The sequence below is a fragment of the Papio anubis genome, chromosome 20, assembly GCF_008728515.1.
Source record: "Papio anubis isolate 15944 chromosome 20, Panubis1.0, whole genome shotgun sequence".
Taxonomy (NCBI): domain Eukaryota; kingdom Metazoa; phylum Chordata; class Mammalia; order Primates; family Cercopithecidae; genus Papio; species Papio anubis.
Window position 1 is genome coordinate 44,382,674 of NC_044995.1, and position 25,941 is coordinate 44,408,614.

The following is a 25,941-nucleotide window of genomic DNA, read 5'->3' on the forward strand; positions in this document are numbered from 1 at the left end:
CACTTTGAGAGGCCGAGGCAGCTGGATCACTTGAAGTCAGGAGTTTGAGACCAGCCTGGCCAACATGGAGAAACCCCACTACTATAAATACAAAAATTAGCCGGGCATGGTGGCACGTGCCTGTAGTCCCAGCTACTTGGGAACCTGAGGCAGGAGAGTTGCTTGAACCCGGGAGGTGGAGGTGCAGTGAGCCGAGATCGTGCCACTGCACTTGAGCCTGGGTGACAGAGTGAGACTCTGTTTTCAAACAAGAATGGGGGCTCACTGTGTTGCCCAGGCTGGACTCAAACTCCTGGGTGCAAGTGAGCCTCCTGCCTTAGCCTCCAAGTAGCTGGGACTACAAACTCATGCCTGGTAAGAACATGCTTTATAAAGTGGCAAATCTAGGTTTTTTCCCTATTACACCTTTTAGAAGAATGTTTCCTTTTCTGGTTGAACTAAATCTTTCCCTCCTCTCGCCCTCATATAAAACCCATCGAGATACTGATTTAAAAATTTAATTAAAAATGTAACCCATTTCCCATAGAAAAAAAAGTACAGCTCGCTGCCAGCACTTCTTTAATTTTGCATAAACATGTTCTTTGAGTCTGAGGCAAATCTGACTGATTTTCAATGTGAGAAAATATAAAAATGGTTCTTGGAGTTATTTCTAAACAGAACTTATCTCTAGTCTTAATGTAACAGAAATGTCTATAATGTTACATTAGGATTAGAGAAAAGAGTATTCTTGGGACAAATGGAAAAATGGGTTAAAATCCATAAATTAAGAAATCAATAACTTCATATTTTTCCTTTCCAGGCAGGTATGGGATCTCCTTTTCCATTTGCTCAAATCTTTTTTTTTCTTTTCTTTTGAGACAGAATCTCGCTCTGTCGCCCAGGCTGGAGTGCAGGGGCACGATCCGGGCTCACCGCAACCTCTGCCTCCCAAGTTCAAGCGATTCTCGTGCCGCAGCCTCCCGAGTAGCTGGGATTACAGATGCCCACTACCACGCCTGGCTGATTTTTGTATTTTTGGCAGAGATGGGGTTTCACCATGTTGGGCAGGCTGGTCTCAAACTCCTGGCCTCAAGTAATCTACCCACCTCGGTCTCCCAAAGTGCTGGGATTACAGGCATGAGCCACCGCACCCGGCCAGTTTGTTCAAATCTTTTATATTGTCCCTTTTTCATCTTTATCCTGTATTATTTTTGTTATGATGGTTCCTGATTTCTGTATCACGGAGTTTTGTTGTGTTAGTTATGCCTCCTTTGAGTAGCATATTTACCCCGAATCCAGATCCTTTAGCGAAAGTGATTGGTAGGTTTTTAAATCGTTTTATTCATTATATGCAATTTTGTCCTCTACAAATTACGGCCATTTAAAAAAATGATGTCTGCTCGGTTCTGGAAGCATGAAAAAAAAATTATGTCTAAAAGTCATGCCTCTTGTTTCAGTTTTAAATCTTATTCTATTGACCAGGGCTTCTAGACTAACATTAAATATTTAACAATGGTATTATCCGACATCCATGTTTAATAGATTTCCTAATATAAAGTCATCCTTGCTTTCCTGTGGTAAACCCTACTTGGTTATGATGAATTATTCTTTCAGCATAATGTTGAATTCGATTTGCTAGGTTTGCTTTGTTTCGGTTTTTGAATTCTTGCCATCTGTGTTCATGAGTGAAATTGGGCTATGTTTTTGGTTTGTTTTATTTTGCAATCTCTTCATCAGTTTCGATTATTTATTATGTTCTAGCCACATAAAATGAAATAGCAGGTAACTGAGTATTCATTGACTAGTTTTATGGTGCCGTAACTTTTTGCGGGGGAGCAATTCTTTGATAGCCTAAAAAACAAATTTAGGCCAGGCACGGTGGCTCACGCCTGTAATCCCAGCACTTTGGGAGGCCGAGGCGGGTAGATAACTGGAGGTCAGGAGTTCGAGACCAGCCTGGCCAACATGGTGAAACCCCGTATCTACCAAAAATACAAAAATTAGCCAGGTGTGGTGGTGCAAGTCTGTAATCCCAGCTACTCAGGAGGCTGAGGCAGGAGAATCACTTGAACCCGGGAGGCCAAAGTTGCAGTGAGCCAAGATCTCACCACTGCACTCCAGCCTGGGCAGTAGAGCTAGACTGCATCTCAGAAAAAAAAAGCAAAAACCCAAAACAGTGTGTGACTGGCTCTGACGTAAGGCAGTTAGACCTTTCCTTCGAAATGGGCCGTGATTCATCTTTATTTTTATAGGGCTGTATCACGTTAGAAGCACTACAGCAGAAGTTTTCATTGGAAATCTAATAATGTTTTTTTTTAATGTGCCATCTGGAGTCTGTGTTCCTTGTATGTCTTTACTGTTGATGACTAAGAATGGTGTGTGTGTCTGTGCTGGGGTGGGTGGGTTTGGTAATTTTGCTAACATTGGCTCTAAGGATCTGTCCTACTTCCCAAAACCTTATTTTTCTCTGCTTTAGTAGGAGACCAACACTGAAAACAGGGTGCTGCTTTTTTAGAGGGGTCCTGATTTGGATTCCTTTTCTTTCTTTCTTTTTAGGCCAAAATTTTCACTTATAAATAGCTTCTGTGGTACACAACATGCAAATATTTTTGGTTTCATGATATTACACCAGAGTTGTAGCTCTTTTTTTTTTTTTTTTTTTTTTTGAGGCAGTCTCGCTCTGTCACCCAGGCTGGAGTGCAATGGTGCGATCGTGGCTCACTGCAACCTCCATCTCCCGGGTTCAAGCAATTCTCCCATCTCAGCCTCCTGAGTAGCTGGGATTACAGGCACCCACCACCACACCTGGCTAATTTTGTATTTTTAGTAGAGACGGGGTTTCACCGTGTTGGCCAGGCTGGTCTCGAACTCCTGACCTCAAGTGATCTGCCCGCCTCGGCCCTTCAAAGTGCTGAGAATACAGGCATAAGCCACCGCACCTGGCTGAACTTTTATTATTTTAAAAACATTTTTATTTATGGTAAAAGTCACACATAAAATAAAATTTGCTGTTTTTAGAAAGAATGTTTAAAAAGATATGTACCATGTTGCCCAGTACAGTAGAAACACAGCCATAGTACACCACAGCCTCGAACTGCTGGGCTGAAGGGATCCTCAAACTTCAGCCTCCCAAGTAGCTGGGACTACAGGAATATACCACCACATATGGCTTCCCTCCTTCTCCTTCTCTTTCTCCTTCTCATTCTCCTCCTCCTCCTTCTGTTTTTTTTTTTTTTTTCGAGACGGAGTCTCACTCTGTCACCCAGGCTGGAGTACAGTGGCATGATCTTGGCTCATTGCAACTTCTGCCTCCTGAGTTCAAGCAATTCTCCTGCCTCAGCCTCCCGAGCAGCTGGGATTACAGGTGCGTGCCACCATACCTGGGTAATTTTTGTACTTTTAGTAGCGATGGGGTTTCACCATGTTGGCCAGTCTCGAACTCCTGACCTCCAGTGATCCTCCTACCTCGGCCTTTCAAAGTGCTAGGATTACAGGCATGAGCCACTGTGCCTGGCTTGTTTTCTTCTTTTTTAAACTTAATGAGTTTAGGCAGGGTTTCTCAGCCTCAACAGTATTAGCATTCTGGGCTGAGCTCCTCTCTGTGGTGGGGACTGCCCTGTACATTACAGGAAGCTGAGCAGCATCCCTGACCTCCACTCAATACCAGTAGCAACCCCAAGTCATGACAGCCAAAAATGTCTCCGGATACTGCCAAGTGCTGGGATCACAGGCATGTGCCACCATGCCCAGCTAATTTATTTTTATTTTATTATTTATTTACTTATTATTTTTGAGACAGTCTTGCTCTGTCACCCAGGCTGGAGTGCACTGGCATGATCTCGGCTCACTGCAACCTCTGCCTCCCAGGTTCAAGTGATTCTCCTGCCTCAGCCTCCCAAGTAGCTGGGATTATAGGTGCACGCCACTATGCCTGGCAAATTTTTGTATTTTTGTAGAGACGGGGTTTCATCATGTTGGGCAGGGTGGTCTCGAACTCCTGACCTCTGGTGATCTACCCACCTGGGCAACATAGAAAGACCCCATCTCTACAAAAAAAGTTTTAGAAATTTAGCCAGGGGTGGTGGCATGCGCTTGTAGTTCTGGCTACTCACGAGGGTAAAGTGGGAGGATCACTTGAGCCCAGGAGTTGGAGGCTGCAGTGAGCTATGGTCACACCACTGCACCCCAGCCTGGACAACAGAGCAAGACCTCATCTCTTAAAAAAATAAATAAATAAAATAATAAGTGAATAAGTGAAAGTAATAAAATGTAAGATACTGTTGGAGTTCTCTTTGTCATTTCCCTTGCCATATTCTCCTCCCTTCTTCCCAGAGGTAACAACTCTCTTAAGTTTAGTACATAAACTTCCAGCCAAAAAAATGCACGTTTTTTTTTTTTTTTTTTTTTTTGAGATGGAGTCTTGCACTGTCGCCCAGGCTGGAGTGCAGTGGCACGATCTCAGCTCACTGCAAGCTCCACCTCCTGGGTTCAGGCCATTCTTCTGCCTCAGCCTACCGAGTAGCTGGGACTACAGGCGCCCACTACCATGCCCGGCTAATTTTTTGTATTTTCAGTAGAGATGGGGTTTCATCATGTTAGCCAGGATGGTCTCGATCTCCTGACCTTGTGATCCTCCCGCCTCGGCCTCCCAAAGTGCTGGGATTACAGGCGTGAGCCACTGCGCCCGGCCTATTTATTTATTTATTTATTTGACACCAAGTTTCGCTCTTGTCACCCAGGGTGGAGTACAATGGCGCATTCTTGGCTTACTGCAACCTCCACCTCCCGGTTCAAGCGATTCTCCTCCCTAGTAGCTGGGATTACAGGTGTGCACCACCATGCCTGGCTAATTTCTGTATTTTTGTAGAGACAGGATTTCACCATGTTGGCCAGGCTGGTCTCAAACTCCCAACTTCGGGTAATCCGTCTGCCTCAGCCTCCAAAAGTGTTGGGATTACAGGCGTGAGCCACCGCGCCTGGCATAAATCTTTCTTTAAATCTTTTGCTGCTGTAATTAAGTATACATCATAAAATTTGCCATCTTAACCATTTTTAAGTATACAGTTCACTGGCGTTAAACACTGCCATTTATATTGGAATACACTTTTGAGTATTCTAAATATCTGCATATATTGGGAAGCTAAGCAGTGTTATCCCTTAGGAATCATTGTGTGTTTTTGCCCTTAAAACATTCAGTTCTGACTGGCCTGCGTGGCTGAATTTTACGTGGATCCAGTCTTTAAAATACTCGATCCAATCCCAGCACTTTGGGAGGCCGAGATGGAAGCGGGATCCGCGAAGGTCAGGAGATCGAGACCATGCTGGCTAACACGGTGAAACCCGTCTCTACTAAAAAAATACAAAAATTAGCCGGCCGAGGTGGCGGTAGCCTGTAGTCCCAGCTACTTGGGAGGCTGAGGCGGGGAGAATAAGTGAACCGGGGCCGGAGCTTACAGTGAGCTGAGGTCGGCCACTGCACCAGCCTGGGCGACAGAGACTCCGTCTCAAAAATACTCCGCGATCCCCCTCACCATGCACACATATGATATGTTTGTGTATGTGTGATTCAAATTTCTACACCTGCTGCATGAGTTCTTAAGCCAAATGCTTTTTTTTTTTCTCTCAGCCAATATGTTCTTTAAGTTGATGCCTCTTGATTCAGTAGTGCTAGTTCATTCATTTAAGTGCTACATAGTATCTTGTATGAATGAGCCACATGCTACTCACTAGCTCCCCTAGTGGGAGACATTGAGATTGTTTCCGGTTTGTTTCTTTTATAAATAATGCCGCAATGAACATCTTGGTGTCCATCTCCTCCTGCCCATTTGTGAATGGTTTTCTAGGATTGATGTTCAGAATTGAAGTGACTGGGAATGGGGTGTGTACATTTTTAAATCTAGTATATACTCCCCAGATGGTCTCCAAGGTGGCTGTGACAGCATACCATTTTACCGGTGGTGCGTTAAGGTGTATGTCAAATGTGAGCAAGGCTGCAGGAAAATTATGTTAATTCCAGTGCATGGAAATTGGTATCCTATGGTTTTCTTTTGCAGCTCCCTGATTCCTGGTAAGACTGAGACTCTCTCTGTGTGCTTCTTAGCCATGTCTTCCTACCTCTTCCTCCTCTTTCCCTGGGAGCTATTTTGGGGTGGGGATGGGGCTGGGCCTTTTTCTTCAGGGACTCTGCATTTGCAACTGTCACAAAGAGGTGCACAAGGGATTGAAGTGTCGGAAATGCTTTAATGCTGTCATTGCATTTCTTTACCCAGCATTTCAGTGTGTGTTTTGCTTTGCTTTTCTCACTTGAAATTGTGGCCAGGCTGGGCGCGGTAGCTCAAGCCTGTAATCCCAGCACTTTGGGAGGCCGAGACGGGCGGATCACGAGGTCAGGAGATCGAGACCATCCTGGCTAACACAGTGAAACCCCGTCTCTACTAAAAAATACAAAAAACGAGCCAGGCGGTGTCGCGGGCGCCTGTAGTCCCAGCTACTCAGGAGGCTGAGGCAGGAGAATGGTGTAAACCCGGGAGGTGGAGCTTGCAGTGAGCTGAGATCCGGCCACTGCACTCCAGCCTGGGCGACAGAGCGAGACTCTGTCTCAAAAAAAAAAAAAAAGAAAAAAAAAAAGAAATTGTGACCAGACAGAAACCCAGTTAGACCAATAGGCATCCATTTTTTTTTTTTTAAATCTCTTTGAGGTGCTGATGTTTGTATATCTTCAGTTGCTCTTCTTTAAATCTTTAATTGCTTTTGTAGTAATAGAACATGCATCATAAAATTGATCATCTTAACCTTTTTTCTTTTTTTTTTTTTGAGAATTTATCTGTTGATGGACATTTGGGTTGTTCCTGCCTTCTGGCCATTGTAATTAATGCTGGGAAAAACATGGATCTACAAATACCTGTTTGTGGCTGCCCAAGTTTTGGGGACACATAGCAGAAGCCCACCCCTTCCTGATTCAAGAATGAGGCCCATTGAGGGACTTAGCCCATGGGAGCCTCTGTTGCAGTGAGGAACATGGAGGGAATGGAGGACAAGGCAAAAGTTCTCCAGCCTGGACCCTTATGATTCTTTGAAGGCTGAGACGAGAGACGACGAGACTCATGGCTGGGTTCATTTTCCCTTCCTTTTTTTTTTTTTTTTTTGAGATGGAGCGCTCTGTTGCCCAGGCTGGAGTGCAATGGCATGATCTTGGCTCACTGCAACCTCCGCCTCCTGGCTTCAAGTGATTCTCCTGCCTCAGCCTCTCAAGTAGCTGGAATTACAGGTGCATGCCACCACGCCAGGCTAATTTTTTATAGTTTTTTTAGTAGAGATGGGGTTTCACCATGTTGGCCAGGCTGGTCTTGAACTCATGACCTCAAGTGATCTACGCACCTCAGCCTCCCAAAGTACTGGGATTACAGGCGTGAGCCACTGAGCCTGGCCTCTTTTTCCATTTTCTGTTGCATCAATGGAAAGTCCATCTCCTGCCTGTGGACATTTTCTATGTTGATGTGGAATGTGACATTTGTCCAGGAACTTGGTGCTTTTTTTTTTTCTCTCTCTCTCTATTATTTCATTTGCTTTTGGATTTTGAGAGATGAAGAACTTCCTTAGTGTGGGAGGGAAACAGTTATGGATTTACTTTGTGATTCTCCATTCAATCATGGTCTCTTCAAATGATTTCAGGGCTTGCTTGGCCAGGTCAAGTCTGTTCTAGGAGGATTTTCTTTCCATCCTTCCTCTGGGAGATGAATGAGTATAAAAACATGCCCAAGATGGAGGGAAACCTTCCCTTCTCTTTTTTTGCCTTTTTCTTCCTGGTTTTGTACATAACTGAACATTTTGATTTTGATTTTGGGATGAGAGGATATTAGTTCATGCTCACATTGCTATAAAGAACTATCTGAGACTAAGTATTTTTTTTTTTTTTTTTTTTTGAGACTGAGTCTTGCTGTGTCACCCAGGCTGGAGTGCAGTAGTACCATCTCGGCTCACTGCAAGCTCCTCCTCCCGGGTTCATGCCAGTCTCCTGCCTCAGCCTCCCGAGTAGCTGAGACTACAGGTGCCCGCCACCATGCCCGGCTAATTTTTTTTTTTTTTTTTTTGAGACAGAGTCTCCCTCTGTTGCCCAGGTTGGAGTGCAGTGGCACTATCTCTGCCCACTGCAACCTCTGCCTCCCCGGTTCAAGTGATTCTTCTGCCTCAGCCTCCCGAGTAGGTGGGATTACAGGCGCCTGCCAGCACGCCCAGCTAATTTTTGTATTTTTAGTAGAGACTAAAAGTTTCACCATATTGGCCAGGCTGGTCTCAAACTCCTGACCTCGTGATCCACCTGCCTCGGCCTCCCAATGTGCTGGGATTACAGGTGTGAGCCACCGCGCCCGGCCTATTTTTTTTGTTTCCATAGGTTTTTAGGGAACAGGTAGTATTTGGTTATATGAGTAAATTAGTGGTGACTTGTAAGATTTTGGTGGACCCATCACCCGAGCAGTATACACTGAACCCAATTTGTAGTCTTTTATCCCTCACTCACTTCCTATCCTTTCCCCATGAGTCCCCAAAGTCTGTTGTATCATCCTTTCTTTTTTTTTTTTTTTTGAGACAAAGTCTTGCTCAGTCGCCCAGGCTGGAGTGTAGTGGAGCGATCTTGGCTCAGTGCAAGCTCCACCTCCCAGGTTCATGCCATTCTCCTGCCTCAGCCTCCTGAGTAGCTGGGGCTACAGGCGCCCGCCACCACGCCTGGCTAATTTTTTTGTATTTTTAGTAGAGGTGGAGCTTCCCCATTTTAGCCAGGATGGTCTCAATCTCCTGACCTCGTGATCCGCCTGCCTCAGCCTCCCAAAGTGCCGGGAGTACAGGCAGGAGCCACCGTGCCTGGCCTTGTATCATTCTTAAGACTTTGCATCCTCATAGGTTAGCTCCCACTTATGAGTGAAAACATATGATGTTTGGTTTTCCATTCCTGAGTTACTTCACTTAGGATAAGAGTGAGACTGAATAATGTATAAAGTGCTGGGATTAGAGGCATGAGCCATGGTGCCTGGTCAATGTCTGGCATCTTTTCTTTGGTGTCATGTTTTGAGATTCATCTATGGTTTAGCATTTATCAATAGCCTATTTCTTTTGTGTTGTTCAGTAGTATTCCATTGTGTGAAGAGACAGCATTTTGTTTTAGCTTTTTTTTTTTTTTTTTTTTTTGAGGCGGAGTCTCGCTCTGTCGCCCAGGCTGGAGTGCAGTGGCGCAGTCTCGGCTCACTGCAAGCTCCGCCTCCCGGGTTTATGCCCTTCTCCTGCCTCAGCCTCCCGAGTAGCTGGGACTACAGGCGCCCTCCACCTCGCCCTGCTAGTTTTTTTTTTTTTTTTGTATTTTTTAGTAGAGACGGGGTTTCACCGTGTTAGCCAGGATGGTCTCGATCTCCTGACCTCGTGATCCGCCCGTCTCAGCCTCCCAAAATGCTGGGATTACAGGCTTGAGCCATCGTGCCCAGCCTTGTTTTAGCATTTTACCTGTTGAGAGACATTTGGGTTGTTTTCAACTTTTGGCTATTATGCATAAACTTGTTATACACAACTGTGTAGGAGTCTTTTATGCGGACTAATGCCTTCATATCTCTTGAGGGCATATTCTGGAGCAGAATGGATGAGTTGTGTAGCAGAAGTATGTATAAGGAATAGCCAGGCCTGGCGCGATGGGTCATGTCTGTAATCCTAGCACTTTGGGAGGCTGAGGCAGGTGGATCACTTGAGGTCAGGAGTTCAAGACCAGTCTGGCCAACATGGTGAAACCCCCGTCTCTACTAAAAAAACAAAAGTTAGCTGGGTGTGGTAGTGCACACCTGTAATCCCAGCTACATTGGGAGAATTGCTTGAACCCAGCAGGTGGAGGTTGCAGTGAACTGAGATCGCACCACTGCACTCCAGCCTGGGTAATAGAGCGAGACTCTGTCTTTAAAAAAAAAAAAAAAAAAAAAAAAAAAAGAAAGGCCAGATTGTTTTCCTAAGTGGCTGGAGCCTGTTATATTTCCACCAGCAATGTGTGAGAGTTCTAATTGCTCCACATCCTCAGCGGCACTTAATATTTATTGTCAATCTTTTTTTTTTTTTTTGAGACGGAGTCTCGCTCTGTTGCCCAGGCTGGAGTGCAGTGGCGCAATCTCGGCTCACTGCAAGCTCCGCCTCCCGGGTTCACGCCATTCTCCTGCCTCAGCCTCCCGAGTAGCTGGGACTACAGGCGCCCGCCACTGCGCCCGGCTAATTTTTTCTATTTTTAGTAGAGACGGGGTTTCACCATGGTCTCGATCTCCTGACCTTGTGATCCGCCCGCCTCGGCCTTCCAAAGTGCTGGGATTACAGGCGTGAGCCACCGCGCCCGGCCCCGTCAATCTTTATTATTATTATTTTTAGAGACAGGATCTCACTCTGTTGCCCAGGCTGGAGTTCACTGCACCCCTGAACTCCTGGGCTCAAGTAATCCTCCCACCTCGGCCTCCTGAGTAGCTTGGATTACAAGCACACACCACCACACCGAGCTAATTTTATTTTTGTAGAGATGGGGTCTCACTACCTTGCCCAGGCTTGTCTTGAACCCCTGGGATCAAGCGATCCTCCCTCCTCATCCTTCCAAAGTGCTCGGATTAAAGGCGAGAGCTGCAGCGCCTGGCCCCTTTCACTTTCTTAACAGTATCTTCGAGCAGCTGATTTTTCACAGGGTGTTGTCATTAATTTAATTAGCTCCACGTTGTGGCTCTGAAAATCTTCTGTAAGCTCTAGCCCCAGACACATGGACATTTGCAGAATCTTATTTTCTAGAGTCCTGGAAATTTTCTTTCCAGTGAGAGAGTTTGGAGCAATCATTTCAGGATGGTTATTCATCTTCAAACACAAGGAGTAAGAATTTAGGGAGTTCGTGACTGTATTTGGAGAGGGGAGAGCACAGCAGTGGTCTAATGACCACCTCGGGGTTCTCAAAGGGTGGACGAGCTGCAGGTTGAAACTTGCCTTGCTTTTAGACTGTTGACTGAGTTTATAGTTGAACAAATAAGTGCCAAGGCAGAAGTCAGGGCTGACTGATTGCAAGTGATGATTGAATACTGGCCCTCACAACCATCTGTGAAAAGTCTATTTCCAGAAATATTTTTAAGAAGGAATTTTTGAAAAACCGTCATTTTCATGATGGGAGGATATGAAAAGCAGTGTTTTGAAATCTCCTCCTTAGATCCTGATACTCGGAACTGTCGATTCTCCCATTTTCATTTTCTCCTGCATAGATTGTACACTTGTTTGGCATCCTTGACGATTCCAAAACCCCCTGGGGATCCAGTCCCTGATAGAAAATGGCGTAGTGTTTGTATGTAACCTACACACATCCTCCTGTATACATTTTTTTTTTTTTTTTGAGACGAGCCTCTCTCTGTCGGCCAGGTTGAAGCTCAGTGGCGCAATCTCGGCTCACTGCAAGCTCCACCTCTCAGGTTCACGCCATTCTCCTGCCTCAGCCTCCCGAGTTGCTGAGACTACAGGCGCCCGCCACCAAGCCTGGCTAATTTTTTGTATTTGTAGTAGAGATGGGGTTTCACCGTGTTAGCCAGGATGGTCTTGATTTCCTGACCTCGTGATCCCCCCGCCTCGGCCCCCCAAAGTGCTGGGATTACAGGTGTGAGCCACCGCACCCAGCCCCTCCTGTATACTTTAAATCATCTTGGTCTGGCAGTGTGGCTCACACTTGTAACCCCAGCACGTTTGGAAGCTGAGGTGGGAGGATTACTTGAGCCCAGGAGTTCAAGACCAGCCTAGGCAACATGGTGAGACCCCCCATCTCTACAAAAAATTTAAAAATTAGTTGGGCATAGTGGCATGTGCCTGTAGTCCCAGCTACTCGGGAGGCTGAGGCAAGAAGATTGCTTGAGCCAGGGAGTTCCAGGCTGCAGTGAGCTATGATCGCACCACTGCACTCCAGGCTGGGCAACAAAGCAAGACCCCGTTTCCATTTAACATAATAATAGGGGCCAGACGCAGTGACTCATGCCTGTAATCCCAGCACTTTGGAAGCCTGAGGTGGACGGGTCCTCGCTTGAGGTCAGGAGTTTGAGACCAGCCTGCCCAACATAGTGAAACCCCATCTCTACTAAAAATACAAAAATTAGCTGGACGTGGTAGTGCACCTGTGGTCCCAGCTACTAGGGAGGCTGAGGCAGGAGAATCACTTGAACCTGGGAGGTGGAGGTTGCAGTGAGCCAAGATCGCACCACTGCACCACTCCAGCCTGGGTGACAGAATGTGACTTCGTCCCAAAAAAAAAAAAAAAAAGTTTCTGTCAATAGAGTTGTGTCCACCAATAACAGATTATCAAAAGTAAAGATTAAACACCAAACAAGTTGTCAGCCACATTCATGGAAGTACTTTATAGTGGTGATTAAGCACTCAGATAAATGTGAACCTTGGCTACAACCCAGGAACAGGTTGTGTATCCATTTTGAGCCTCTGTTTTCTCACCTGCAAAAGGTAAAATAATAATCCAGGCTTCCTCGTGGAGTTACTGAGAGACTGCACGTACGACCGTTAGCACGTAGTAAGCACTCATTTAGAGCCAGAAAGTTACAGCTCAGCTTAAGGAGCGTGAAGAAGAAAGCAGTTGAACTTAAACCATGTTAAAAATAAATAGTTGTCGATATTTGTTTTGTTAGGAACAAAACATAACACACACACACATTTATACCCTGTAACTTTGTATTACTAGAGGACTTTGTTATGAGCCAGAGTAAATAGATCTTTCAATAGTTGGGAGAGGCCAGGAGCTGTCGCTCACACCTGTAATCCCAGCACTTTGGGAGTTCGAGCCCAGCCTGGGCGATATAGTGAGACCCCTGTCTCTACAAAATAATATTAATTGACAAGTTATTGGTGGCATGCGCCTGCAGTCCCAGCTACTCAGGAGGCTGTGGTGGGAGGATTGCTTGAGCCTAGGAGGTTGAGGCTGCAGTGAGCCATGATCGTGTTACTACACTCCAGCCTGGGCAACAGAGGGAGACCCCCATCTCTTAGAAAAAACAAAAGATGGCTGGGCATGGTGGCTCAGGCCTGTAATCCCAGCACTTTGGGAGGCCGAGGCGGGCGGATCACGAGGTCAGGAGATCGAGACCATCCCGGCGAACACGGTGAAACCCCGTCTCTATTAAAAATATAAAAAAATTAGCTGGGCGTGGTGGTGGGCGCCTGTAGTCCCAGCTACTTGGGAGGCTGAGGCAGGAGAATGGCGTGAACCCGGGAGGCGGAGCTTGCCGTGAGCCGAGATCGCGCCACTGCACTCCAGCCTGGGCGACAGAGTGACACTCCATCTCAAAATAAATATATAAATAAAGAAAGAAAGAAAGAAAGAAAAAACGAAAGATGTTCAGCTTTCCTGGGTGACCCAGTGTTGCAGGGATTGGCCATCCTTGGTGTAAGGCATAGGATGTGCAGGGTAGCAGGACGGCAGAGTGGGCAGTGTGTGGGGTTTCCTTCATTGACAGTGTGGCTCCCAGCACTTGGGGTCAGGGCTTGCTTGTAGAAGTTTCTGAAAAGCTGCAGTCATGTTTCATTTCTTTCTCCCCCACCTAACACATGCCAGGACACACAGCGTGGTGCTATGGTTTGGAACCAGGCTTTACCCGTTAGTAGCCGTGGGGCCCTGGGCAAGTTCACTGGAGTTCTCCGGGATCTCTGTTTCTTCTTTTGTAAAATGGCAACTGAAACATATCACAGGCCAGGCGCCTGTAATCCCAGCACTCTGGGAGGCCAAGGTGGGTGGATCACTTGAGGTCAGGAGTTTAAGACCAGCCTGGCCAACATGGTGAAACCCAGTCTCTGCTAAAAATACAACGATTAGCCAGGCGTCGTGGCTGGTGCCTGTAATCCCAGCTACTCTGGAGGCTGAGGCAGGAGAATCACTTGAACCCAGGAAGCGGAGGTTGCAGTGAGCCGAGATGGTGCCACTGCACTTAAGTCTGGGCGACAGAGGGAGACCGTCTCAAAAAATCAACACCAAAACCAAACCCAAAATGTATTACAAGCTTGTGAGGATCAGAGAAGGGGATGTGGGAATAATAGGCATGGTAGTTACATTGTTGCTAGTATTGTAGTTATATTACAGCTGTACATTGCGACCTATTGTTATATTACAGCTGTACATTGCGACCTATTGTAGTTATATTACAGCTGTACATTGCGACCTATTGTAGTTATATTACAGCTGTACATTGCGACGTATTGTAGTTATATTACAGCTGTACATTGCAACGTATTGCAGTTATATTACAGCTGTACACTGCGACCTATTGTAGCTGATGCTGTTCCTTTGGTTGTGTTTAACAGGTTAAATTTTTGCTAGTATTGTAGTTATATTGCAGTTACACATTGTGATCCTATTGTAGCTGCTGTTATTCCTTTGATTAACTTTAACAACTGAAATATTTCACATACAATAAAATGCATATGGCCGGGGCGCAGTGGCTCACTCCTGTAATCCCAGCACTTTGAGAGGCTGACGCAGGCGGATCACTTGAGGTCGGGAATTTGAGACCAGCCTGGCCAACTACTAAAAATACAAAAATTAGCCAGACATGACGGTGCGTTCCTGTAATCCCAGCTACTCAGGAGGCTGAGGCAGGAGAATCGCTTAAACCCATGAGATGGAGGTTGCAGTAAGCCAAGACTAGGCCACTGTACTCCAGCAGGGGTGACAGAGGGAGACTCTGTCTCAAAATAAATAACATAAAATAAAATGCACAGGTCTTAAGCATTCAGTTCAGTGAATTTTGACAAAAATTATAGGTACTCGTGTAGCCACCACTGAAAACAAAATGGAGAACATTGCCTCATCCCAGCCCTTTCCAGTGAATTCCCAGTACCCCCTGGGAATGAGGTGTTACGATGATTATTATCACCATTACTGATTATTATTGTTCAGTTTGGTTTGATTGAAGAAGACAGTAGAGAAAGAAATAGTTAGCTTCATGCAAAAAGTAGGACATATGAGAGCCTGAGATATGGCTTAAGGAGAGTATTGTTTGGAAAGTTTGGCTGAGTGTGGTGGCTCATGCCTGTAATCCCAGCACTTCGGGAGGCCGAGGTAGGAGAATTACGTGAGCTCAGGAGTTCGAGAATAGCCTGGGCAACATAATGAGACTCTGTCTCTATAAAAAGAAAAAAGAAAAAAAAAAGGAGAAAAGTTTAAGGGGTGTTGGCAGGTTGTCCTAGACGGGGTTTACTGCCAGAAGCAGTTAGGATACAAGAAGAGCAAAAATTTGAGGGTAAAAGGATGCATGGCAGGTCATTGGGCGGCGGATATACAGCCCCAACGTCCAGTGACTTTAAACTTTATCAAGACAACACAGGGCCGGGTGCCATGGCTCATGTCTGTGATCCCAGCACTATGGGAGGCCAAGGCAGGCAGATAACTTGAGGTCAGGAGTTCGAGACCAGTCTGACCAACAATGGTGAAACCCCTTCTCTACTAAAAATACAAAAATTAGCAGGGCGTGGTGTTGGGGACCTGTAATCCCAGCTACTCAGGAGGCTGAGGCAGGAGAATCACTTGGACCTGGGAGGTGGAAGTTGCAGAGAGCAGAGATCGCACCACTGCACTCCAGCCTGGGCGAAAGCGGGAGACTTCATCTCAAAAACAAACAAACAAACAAAAAACAAACACCACAAAGCATTTGAACGAAAGAAACAGCATTTGCAGATGCAAATTCAGGATCCGAAACTAATTTTTGCCCCCTCTTTGCTGAGCTGCCAGGATGTTCCAGGGAGATCCCTCCTTTCCCGTTTCCTCCGTGGCACACAGGCTGTGCCGAGTAAGTGGGCAGTTGTGAGTTTCTGGAAATCAGTGAGCTGGTGTGGCTCCTGGCTCCTGGCTCCTGGCTCTGGCCAAGGGAGTTGACTTCCCTGAGTCCGCGCCAGGAGGGGAGGTTGGAGGCTTTTAAAGGCCGCAGCTCCGCTGTAGACACGTGCCTCTTTGGCACTGGCTTTGTTGAAAACGCTTTTCCTAGTCTCTGTTCTGCACAGACCTCCGAGGTTCCTCCGCATGCCGAAGGGTCTTGCCGCAGGAGGAACAGTCTGACCTAATCTCTCCTAGAGGAGGCCTTGAGCTAATATTTCTTTTCTTTTTTTTTTTTTTTTGAGACGGAGTCTGGCTCTGTCGCCCAGGCTGGAGTGCAGTGACATGATCTCGGCTCTCTGCAAGCTCCTCCCGGGTTCACACCATTCTCCTGCCTCAGCCTCCCGAGTAGCTGGGACTGCAGGTGCCCGCCACCTCGCCTGGCTAATTTTTTTGTATTTTTAGTAAAGACGGGGTTTCACTGTGTTAGCCAGGATGGTCTCGATTTCCTGACCTCGTGATCCGCCCACCTTGGCCTCCCAAAGTGCTGGGATTATAGGCATGAGCCACTGCGCCTGGCCTCTTTTTTTTTTTTTTTTTTTTTTTTTGAGGTGGAGTCTCTCTCTGTCACTCAGGCTGGAGTGCAGTGGTGCAGTCTTGGTCCACTGTAATCTCCGCCTCTCCAGTTCAAGTGATTCTCCCTGCCTCAGCCTCCCAAGTAGCTGGGATTGCAGATGGCCACCACCACACCCAGCTAATTTTTGTATTTTCAGTAGAGATAGGGTTTTGCCATGTTGGCCAGGCTGGTCTCGAACTCCTGACCTCAGGTGATCCACCTGCCTTGGCCTCCCAAAGTGCTGGGATGACAGGCGTGAACCACCTCACCCGACCGAGGTAATATTTCTGAAAGGTGGAGTACCATGCTGTGAGCTAGAGGCTTGGTGTGGTTTATCCTGTCATCTCCTCAGTGACCTCACCAGGTGGACACTGTTAGGATTCCTAATTTGCAGAGGGAGAATTTCAGGCTGACAGAAAGGTCAGCACCGTGTTCAAAGTGATCCAGCTGCTACCAAGATGAACTATAGCCTTTGCTCTGAGCTCACAGCCTGACCTCAGTCTAGAGCTGGGAACCTTTCTCTCCCTCATTGCTACACCTGATCAATTACTGAGTCCCATCCCTTTAACTCCTTACATGGCCTTCAAATCCATCTTCCCTATCTAAGCTGACCATTCATTGACTTGTGCCTTCTGTCCATCTGTTAAGAGCCAGGTGCTGTGCTGGGCTCTGAGAATGTGGCTGAGAACAATATGGATAAAAGTTCTGAGCCGAGTACAGTGACTCATGTCTGTAAACCCAGTGCTTTGGGAGGTTGAGGCGGAAGACTTCCTTGAAGCCAGGAGTTTGAGGCTGGCCTGGACAACATAGCAAGACCCCATCTTTACAAAAACAAAAACAAAACAAAAAAAAAGAAAAAGAAAAATTAGCTGAGCATGGTGGCACTGACTTGTAGTCCCAGCTACTTAGGAGGCTGAGGTGGGAGCATCACTTGACTCCAGGAGTTCGAGGCTGCAGTGAGCCATGATTGTGCCACTGCACTCCAGCCTGGACAATAGAGCAAGACCCTGTCTCAAAAAAAAAAAAAAAAAAGACTGTAAATGTATCCTCCAGAGTAATTCTTCTTTTTCATTTTTCAAAAGCATCCTTGCTTTGTTTATGCTTCCAAAAGTTTAAAAACTGTAGCTAAGTTCCAAGAAAGTAAAAGGGAAGCAAAGGAAAAGGAAAATACAGACCCAGAGGCCCTTTATGGGTTTGATTGTATGTGAAGTCCATAAATTGATGGAGAGAAGGAGCATCTTGACAGTATTTACTTGTACTCTCCTATGTCATGGATTTCCTCTTCATTTTCCCGAGGGTTCTTTCCTATTCTTAGAAATGTTTTGTGATTTTCCTTCAGACACAGTTTGTCTACTTCTTGTAAGCATTGTTCTTAGATTGCTGGCTTTGTATCTATCACTCCCTCGCTCATCTGCCTATCTATCTATCTTACCTATCTATCTATCTGTCTGTCTATCCATCCATCCATCCATCCATCCATCCATCCATCCACTTGCTCATCCATCCCATCCATCCATCCAGTTCATCCACCCACCCACCCATCTATTATCCATCCATCCATCCATCCATTCCTCCATCCATCCATCCACTCACCCGTTCATCCATCCACTCACCCGTTCATCCATCCACTCACTCATCCATCCATCCATCCATCCATCCATCCATCCATCCTTCTACTTTCCCAATAATCCACATACCTGTCCCTCCATGTCTTCCAACCACTCACCCACCAATCTTCTCATCTATCTATCCACCCATCCATACATCCACTTATTCATTCATCCCTCCACCCACCCATTCATCCACCCATCCATGTATCCATTCATTTCTCCATCTATCCATGTGTCTATCATCTAATATAAGGGAGATGTTTTGAAGTATTAAAAGTGATTATTTTGTAGAATAGGGGACAGGGATCGTGTTTTCTTTACTCACTGCTACCTTATTAAATGCTTACTAGTTCTAAAAGCCTTGCAATTGATTCCCTTCAATTTCCAACTCTATAATTGCAGCATCTGCAGATAATGATGACTTGTTGCCTTCTGCCAATAATTAGACCAGTTATTGCTGTTAACCTTGTTATGGCAGGAACTTCCAGAACAGTGTTCGGTGATGCAGCTGAATATGGTCAGCCCAGTCTCATTTCTGATTTGAGTGGAATGCCTCAATTGTTTTACTGCAGAGGATAATTATATAATCGTTCATCCTCTTGACCTTCCTGTCTTTAGCCTCACTGAGTAAATGGGGTGTGATCGTGAAATCTTGATTGTCTCGTAGATGTGAGAGACATAAACGACATTTGTCTGTGTATAATGACAGCAGATTTATTTTGCTAAGCTGTTAAGCTGTTAAAATAAGCCTTTAAGCCCCCGCCTCAATTTGCAAGCAGAGTGGAATGTTGTTTTGTTGCTTCCGGCCAAATGCCGCTATTCGTTTTAGAGCAGCTCTTGATGGAAAGTCTGGCGGACTAGTATCTGGTCTGGATACTTGCCGGACCCTGTGTCATCACTAAAGTTAGGATGCATTTCAGAACCACCCGGTACCACAGTGAACAGACAAATGGCCTTAGTGAGCAGGACCCATGGGGCCCTCTGGGGCTGTTTCTTGTGCCCCGAGAGAGGCCCTAGATTTGGGACAGTCTGATTTATGCCTCCCCCCCTTTTTTTTTCTGGGTGATGCTGCCCTGGTTTCTGTGTTGAAATATGACCTTAGTGTGAAGGTTCCGGTCTCAGACCATCCTGTTTCTGGTATGTTAAGAAACAGAAAAACACCTTCTAGAACACAATGTTAACCATCGAGGATAGATATCAGTGTTCTGGAAAAACAAAACCAAAACCAAAGCAATTTATACCGCGACTGTGGTTTTCATCAGGGTGGGCTGCCTTTCCAGTCCATAACCCTGTGTGGCTTGATGAAGAACTCGTTTTGTAATTTGCAAGGGCATCTGCAATAGCTGCTGGTCCTCTTGGTGAAAGGGGAGGGCCCACATTAGGTCTAAGCAGGCTGGAGTCGATGCAAAACTCTCACAGGCTTTGGAAAAAGCACGTGATCTTTTGAAGAGAATGCAAATGTTGACCGGGCCCAGTGGCTCACGCCTGTAATTGCAGCATTTGGGGAGACGGAGGCAAGTGGATCGCTTGAGTCCAGGAGTTCGAGACCAGGCTAGGCAACTTGGTGAAACCCCATCTCTACAAAAAAATACAAAAATTAGCTGGGTGTGGTAGTGCATGCCTGTAGTCCCAGCTACTTGAGAGGCTGAGGTGAGAGGATTGCTTGAGCTCAGGAGGTCGAGGCTGCAGTGAGCTGTGATCGCGCCACTGCACTCCAGCCTAGGCAACAGAGCCAGACCGTTTTTTTTTTTTAAAAAAATGCAAATGTTTGCTTGATTATTCAGCTGGTATTTAACACACAGTTCTTTGTTCCAGAGGGACTGTCCAGCAACAAATAGTGAATTCATTAATTTTTTGCACCTATTGAAAATAACTGGAAAAGGTATATGCTGGAAAACTCAGTGTTCTAGAAACATTCATGTTTGCTACCCCAAGAGCAAACATCATGAAATGCCTGATGCTTAGTGTTAAGAGGAAGGAATTCCACACAGCCTGTGGCTAGCTTTTCTTATTTCATTGGTGTCCAAGACAAGATTTGAACTGTTTACTAAAGGAAATTAGCATAATAAGTCTCCTCTGGCATATATTTCCAGCATCCAAGTGGAGCTGCTGAGATCTTGCTCAAGAGTAGCAAAATTGGCAGGAAGAGGAGGGCATTGGTTTTTACATCAGCTTTAACAACTTATCAGCCATTTTTGCAATTTGGAAACCTGTTTGGGGTATGGGTGTACTGAGATGAAACCGTGCTGTTTCTAGGACTCACCTCCTCCTTCAGGCTTTTTTTTTTTTTTTTGCCTGCATCCCATGGTTCTCTTTCTTTTTTTTTTTTTGAGACGGAGTCTTGCTCTGTTGCCCAGGCTGGCATGCAGTGGCTGGATCTCAGCTCACTGCAAGCTCCGCCTCCTGGGTTTACGCCATTCTCCTGCCTCAGCTTCCCGAGTAGCTGGGACTACAGGCGACCGCCACCTCGCCCGGCTAGTTTTATTGTATTTTTTTTAGTAGAGACGGGGTTTCACCGTGTTAGCCAGGATGGTCTCAATCTCCTTACCTCGTGATCCGCCCGTCTCGGCCTCCCAAAGTGCTGGGATTACAGGCTTGAGCCACCGTGCCCGGCCTTTTTTTTTTTTTTTTTTTAAACAGGGTCTGGCTCTGTTGCCCAGGCTGGCGTGCAGTGACGTGATCATGGCTTACTGTAGCCTTGACCTCTTGGGCTCAAGCAGTCCTCCCACTTCAGCTTCCCGAGTAGCTGGGACCACAGGTGCACACCATCATGCTTGGCTAATTTTTACATTTTTTTGTAGAGATGGGGTCTCACTATGTTGCCAGGGATGGTCTTGACCTATCAGGCTCAAGCAACTCTCCTGCCTCTGCCTCCCAAAGTGCTGGGATTACAGGCAGGAGCCACTGCAGTTGGTCCTCAGACATTTTTTTTTTCTTTTTTCCTTGAGACAGTGTCTCGCTCTGTTGCAAGGCTGGAGTGCAGTGGTGTGATCGCGGCTCACTGCAAGCTCCGCCTCCTGGGTTCAAGCAATTCTCCTGCCTCAGGCTCCTGAGTAGCTGGGACTACAGGCACACACCACCATGCCCGGCTAATTTTTTTGTATTTTTAGTAGAGACGGGGTGTCACCATGTTGGCCAGGATGGTCTCGATCTCTTGACCTCGTGATCCTCCTGTCTCGGCCTCCCAAAGTGATGGGATTACAGGTGTGAGGCACCACACCTGGCCGATCCTCAGACATTTTTAATTTTCCTTTTTTAGTGTTAGAGTCAGCCATTTGCAAAATGAGACTTCCCCCTAACTTTGCGTCAAACTCAGAGACGTTGTCATCTTCACTTTGATGTGGTGGAGAAGAGGGGCTTCCCATTCTGGGACGAGGTTTCTCCACCTGGGTCCGGTGGACACTGGGGCTGGATTGTTCTCTGGGGTGGGGCCATCCTGGGCACTGCAGGGTGCTGAGCAGCATCCCTGGCTTCCACCCACTCCATGCCAGGAGCGCCGCCCCTGAGGTATGGCAAACACAAATGTCTCCAGACACTGCTGGGTGTCTCCTGGTGAGCAGAATCGCCTCCATTTGAGGACCCCTGGACCAGGGTGCTGGAATGGGGGTGAGGGGTACTCTGCAGTTATTCTCTGCTCTTTTTTTGAGGGGATGGGGAATGGAAACCAAGAGCCTATCATCAGCCAAATGGCTCTGTGGCTTGACACTGCAGTGCTACCAACAAAAACCACGTCCCTAGTCTTAGTGGACCAAGGAATCTGGGGGAATACGATTATAGTCATGTAATGAGGGTGGGTTTATGTATTACGCAAGTGCTGGGCTGGGAAGTCAGGACATAGCCGCAGGGAAGAAAACAGACAGGTCCTTCTCTCTTGGAAGCCCCTCGTGAAACACCTAATTGGTGACATGGTATACTGGAGAATCAGAAGGTGTCACTCAAGCATTTTGGCTTGGTGGTGGTGGGGGTGGGGGCGGGCCAGGCACTCAGGCATCTCTAAGCTGATCTGGAGAAAGTGTCAGGGAAGGGGAACCTCGGCGTTTCTCCCTGAAGAATCATCTTATGCCCATGATGGCAACTGGCCCACAGTAACACTGATGGAGCGAGCATCTTCTTATGGCTCGGTAACTCAATAGCTGTGTGGCCATGGGCAGGTTACTGAACCTCTCTGTGCCTCAGTCTTCTCCTCTGTAAAATGGTAACATCTAGGATTGTTGGGGGAAATAAATGGTTAATAATTGGACTAGTGCTGGGTGCATAGGAAGCTGTAAGTGTTATAGCATGTGGCCACAGCCTCCCCTCTCCCCTCCTCTCTCCTGTCTCCGCTTTGCTGCTGCCCTGCTGCCTTGATGGGATATTCCCTGTCTGTCTCTGTTTGTCTGTCTGTCTGTCTGCCTGTCTCATCCCCTTTTCTTTCCTCTGTTCCCCCACCCCCACCACTGATGCAGTTTGGACCAAGTTTTCTTCAGCCAGTTAATTTAGAGACAAGGAGAACCTGGATATTTAATGGGGGCTTGGGGGACTTCCTTACAGCCGCAGGTCTCTGTGGAAAGGGCCCTGGATGATCTCTGCAGAAGCCCACCTGCTGTTGGTTAGCCAGGACCATCTCCACTTTCAGACACCAGCTTCATCCAAACACTCTTTGCTGTATTTATAACCACAGTGCATTTCCTCGGGACGCACATCTTACGGCTTCTTGGCGCCTTCGCCCAGGGTGCACTGCCTGGACCATCGCCCGCCGGCAGAGACACTGTCTTTCTTTGTGTGTTCTCCTTCCTCTGGTCGAGATGTGGCTTGGTCATCTGGAGCGGGGCCGTCAGAAGTCGCCTCGGCTTCGTGGAGGCTCGCTGTCCCCATGGCGGAAAGCTCGGCCACACACCCTGATGTCTCGACACCTTTGAGCTGCCCGTGAATGGGTTTTCAGAGCTTCCCGTGTTTACTTCACTGCACGCCTCTGTTTGTGCTCTGGAGAAATTCTTGGCAGAGGAAAAGCCAAGTGGAAAAACAGCCCTGCTTGGTGTCAGGGCTTGAGGTTGAGGGAGAAAGACTGAAACGGAGATTTGCATGAACTGGTTTGCGCATGTGACAAGACTTTGTCTTAAAAAAAAAAAAACTGGCCTGGTACGGTGGCTCACTCCTGTAATCCCAGCACTTTGGGAGGCTGAGGCAGGCATATCATGAGGTCAAGAGATCGAGACCAGCCTGGCCAACATGGTGAAACCTCGTCTCTACTAAAAATACAAAAATTAGCTGGGCGTGGTGGTGTACGCCTGTAGTCCCAGCTACTCGGGAGGCTGAGGCAGGAGAATGGCTTGAACCCAGGAGGCAGAGGTTGCAGTGAGCCGAGATCACGCCACTGCACTCCAGCCTGGGTGGCAGAGTGAGACTCCGCCCGTCTCAAAAAAAAAAAAAAAAATTGTGTTCCAGTCTGTTCTGGTGGCTTAGAGGAGGAAAGATGGGAAATTTTGGGTTTAATAAGTAACATCCATCAGGTTAAGGGCTTTGAAGCACATGGGAACATCCACAAGTTACTATTTATTGAGCACCAGCTGTATACAGTTACTGAGCATGCATTGTCTCCCAGGCACATGGTCCTCATAACAACCTTTTCACAGAGCTAGGATTTGAACCCACAGTCTCTCTGGCTTCAGAACCCTAGTTTTTCCTGCTATACTCTGCCTTACAGAGGAAGGGAATTTTTGTACTGGGTTTTGAAGGTTGAATAGGAGTTCAATGAAGAAGAAGCACAGTCTGTGCTAACCTTGCCTTCCTGATCCTCTTAGAGTTGGCCAGAAGCTATTATCTGGAGGCTAAAATTGGGTCACTAGGGTGACCAACTCATCACAGGGCCCTGGATTTTCTCTGCAAAAGCCCATCTGCTGTTGGTTAGCCAGGACCATCACAGTGTGCCCAGGTCACCCTACATTTCACCCAAAAGCAGAATTTTACACCAGAGCCTGGACACTGATTGAATTTTCTTTAACTCAGTTCTGTCAATGGTTATCTCCAAAAATGCTCCCTTGTGTCTTTATGCTGGACTTCTTTCTCTAGATACTTCCATTTCTTGGTTTGGGTGAAAATCAAATGAGGTAATTAATTTGTGATATATAAAGTGTAGTGTGTGGCACATGGTAACCTCTTTAGTTTTAGCTTGTTGTTTTTGTTTGTTTGTTTTGTTTGTTTTGAGTCTTGCTCTGTCACCCAGGCTGGAGTGCAGTGGCGCAATCTCAGCTCACTGCAACCTCCGCCTCCCAGGTTCAAGCAATTCTCCTGCCTCTGCCTCCCAAGTAGCTGAGATTACAACTGCATACCACCACACCGGGCTAATTTTTGTATTTTTAGTAGAGATGGTGTTTTGCCATGCTAGCCAGGCTGGTCTCAAACTCCTGACCTCAGGTGATACTCCCTCCTTGGTCTCCCAAAGTGCTGGGATTACAGGCGTGAGCCACAGTGCCTGGCCAGTTTTAGCCAGTTTTTCATTGGCCTCCCTCTTTGCCTTTTTTTTTTTTTGAGACAGAGTCTCACTCTGTCGCCCAGACTGAAGTGCAGTGGCGCGATCTCGGCTAACTGCAAGCTCTGCCTCCTGCGTTCACGCCATTCTCCTGCCTCAGCCTCCCGAGTAGCTGGGACTACAGGTGTCCGCCACCACGCCCGGCTACTTTTTTTCGTATTTTTAGTAGAGACGGGTTTTCACCGTGTTAGCCAGGATGATCTCGATCTCCTGACCTCATGATCTGCCCGTCTCGGCCTCCCAAAGTGCTGGGATTACAGGCATGAGCCACCGCGCCCAGCCCCTCTTTGCCTTTTTTGCAAGGGAGCTGGCCTCCCTGTCCCTGGAGTCAGCAGGCTTCCTTATACCTACAGCTTCCTCTAAGGAAGTGTAGCTACCTCCAGCCTGGCCCTCCCCAAGGACTTAGCTGTTTCCTTCACCAAGAGTAAGGAGTGGACCTAATCACTGCCAAATAGGGAAGCCAGGCTGGACGCCGTGGCTCATGCCTGTAATCCCAGCACTTTGGGAGGCTGAGGCAGGAGGATCGCTTGAGGCCAGGAATTGAAGACCAACTTGGGCAATGTAGCAAGACCCTGTCTCTAAACAAATAAAAAAACTGGCCGGGCGCGGTGAGCATGAGGCCAGGCGTGAGCCACTGCACCCGGCCTTCTTCTTCTTCTTCTTCTTTTTTTTTTTTTAGACAGGGTCTCACTCTATTGCCCAGGCTGGAGGGCAGTGGCACAATCTCAGCTCACTGCAACCTCTGCCTCCTGGGTTCAAGAGATTCTCCCACTTCAGCCTCTCGAGTAGCTGGGATTACAGGTGCGCAACACCACGGCTGGTTAATTTTTGTGTTTTTAGTAGAAACAGGGTCTCGCCATGTTGGCCAGGTTAGTCTCAAACTCCTCACCTCAAGTGATCCGCCTGCCTCAGCCTCCCAAAGTGCTGGGATTACAGGCATGAGCCACCGCGCCCAGCCTGGTGAGGACCTTCTTGCTGCTGGGGGCTCTCTGCAGAGTCCTGACAGGGAGCAGGGCATCACATGGCGAGGGGGCTGAGAGTATCAGCTCAGGTCGCCCTTCCTCTTCTTATAAAACCACCAGTTCCACTCCTATGATAAACCATTAATCCATGAATGGATTAATCCACTTATGAGGACAGAGCCCTCATAATCACTTCTTAAAGGCCCCACCTCTCAGTGCTGCCACATGAGGAATTACACTTCAACATGTGTTTTGGAGGGGACAAATACTCAAATCATACTATTATGTTACCAGTAAAATTTAAAATACAGTAATAATAATGGCCGATGTGTGGCGGGCTTACCAAATACTAGACCCTGTGCTAAGTGTGTTTGATATCTATTATTTTATTTAATTTTCTTGGTCACTGCATAACATATGCTCTG

General features: G+C 46.9%; 2 protein-coding genes across 2 annotated transcripts in view; both read left to right on the forward strand.

The window, feature by feature from the left end:
- Positions 1-25,941, forward strand: part of INSR (insulin receptor) — a 180,983-nt gene that overhangs the window by 47,396 nt on the left and 107,646 nt on the right. The window lies entirely within an intron of this gene.
- On the forward strand, positions 21,216-23,223 carry LOC101012699. The gene is given in 4 exon segments (XM_009193318.4): positions 21,216-22,320; positions 22,322-22,349; positions 22,351-22,858; positions 22,861-23,223. Coding segments are annotated over 4 exon segments (681 nt in total). The 5' UTR covers positions 21,216-22,270; the 3' UTR covers positions 22,956-23,223.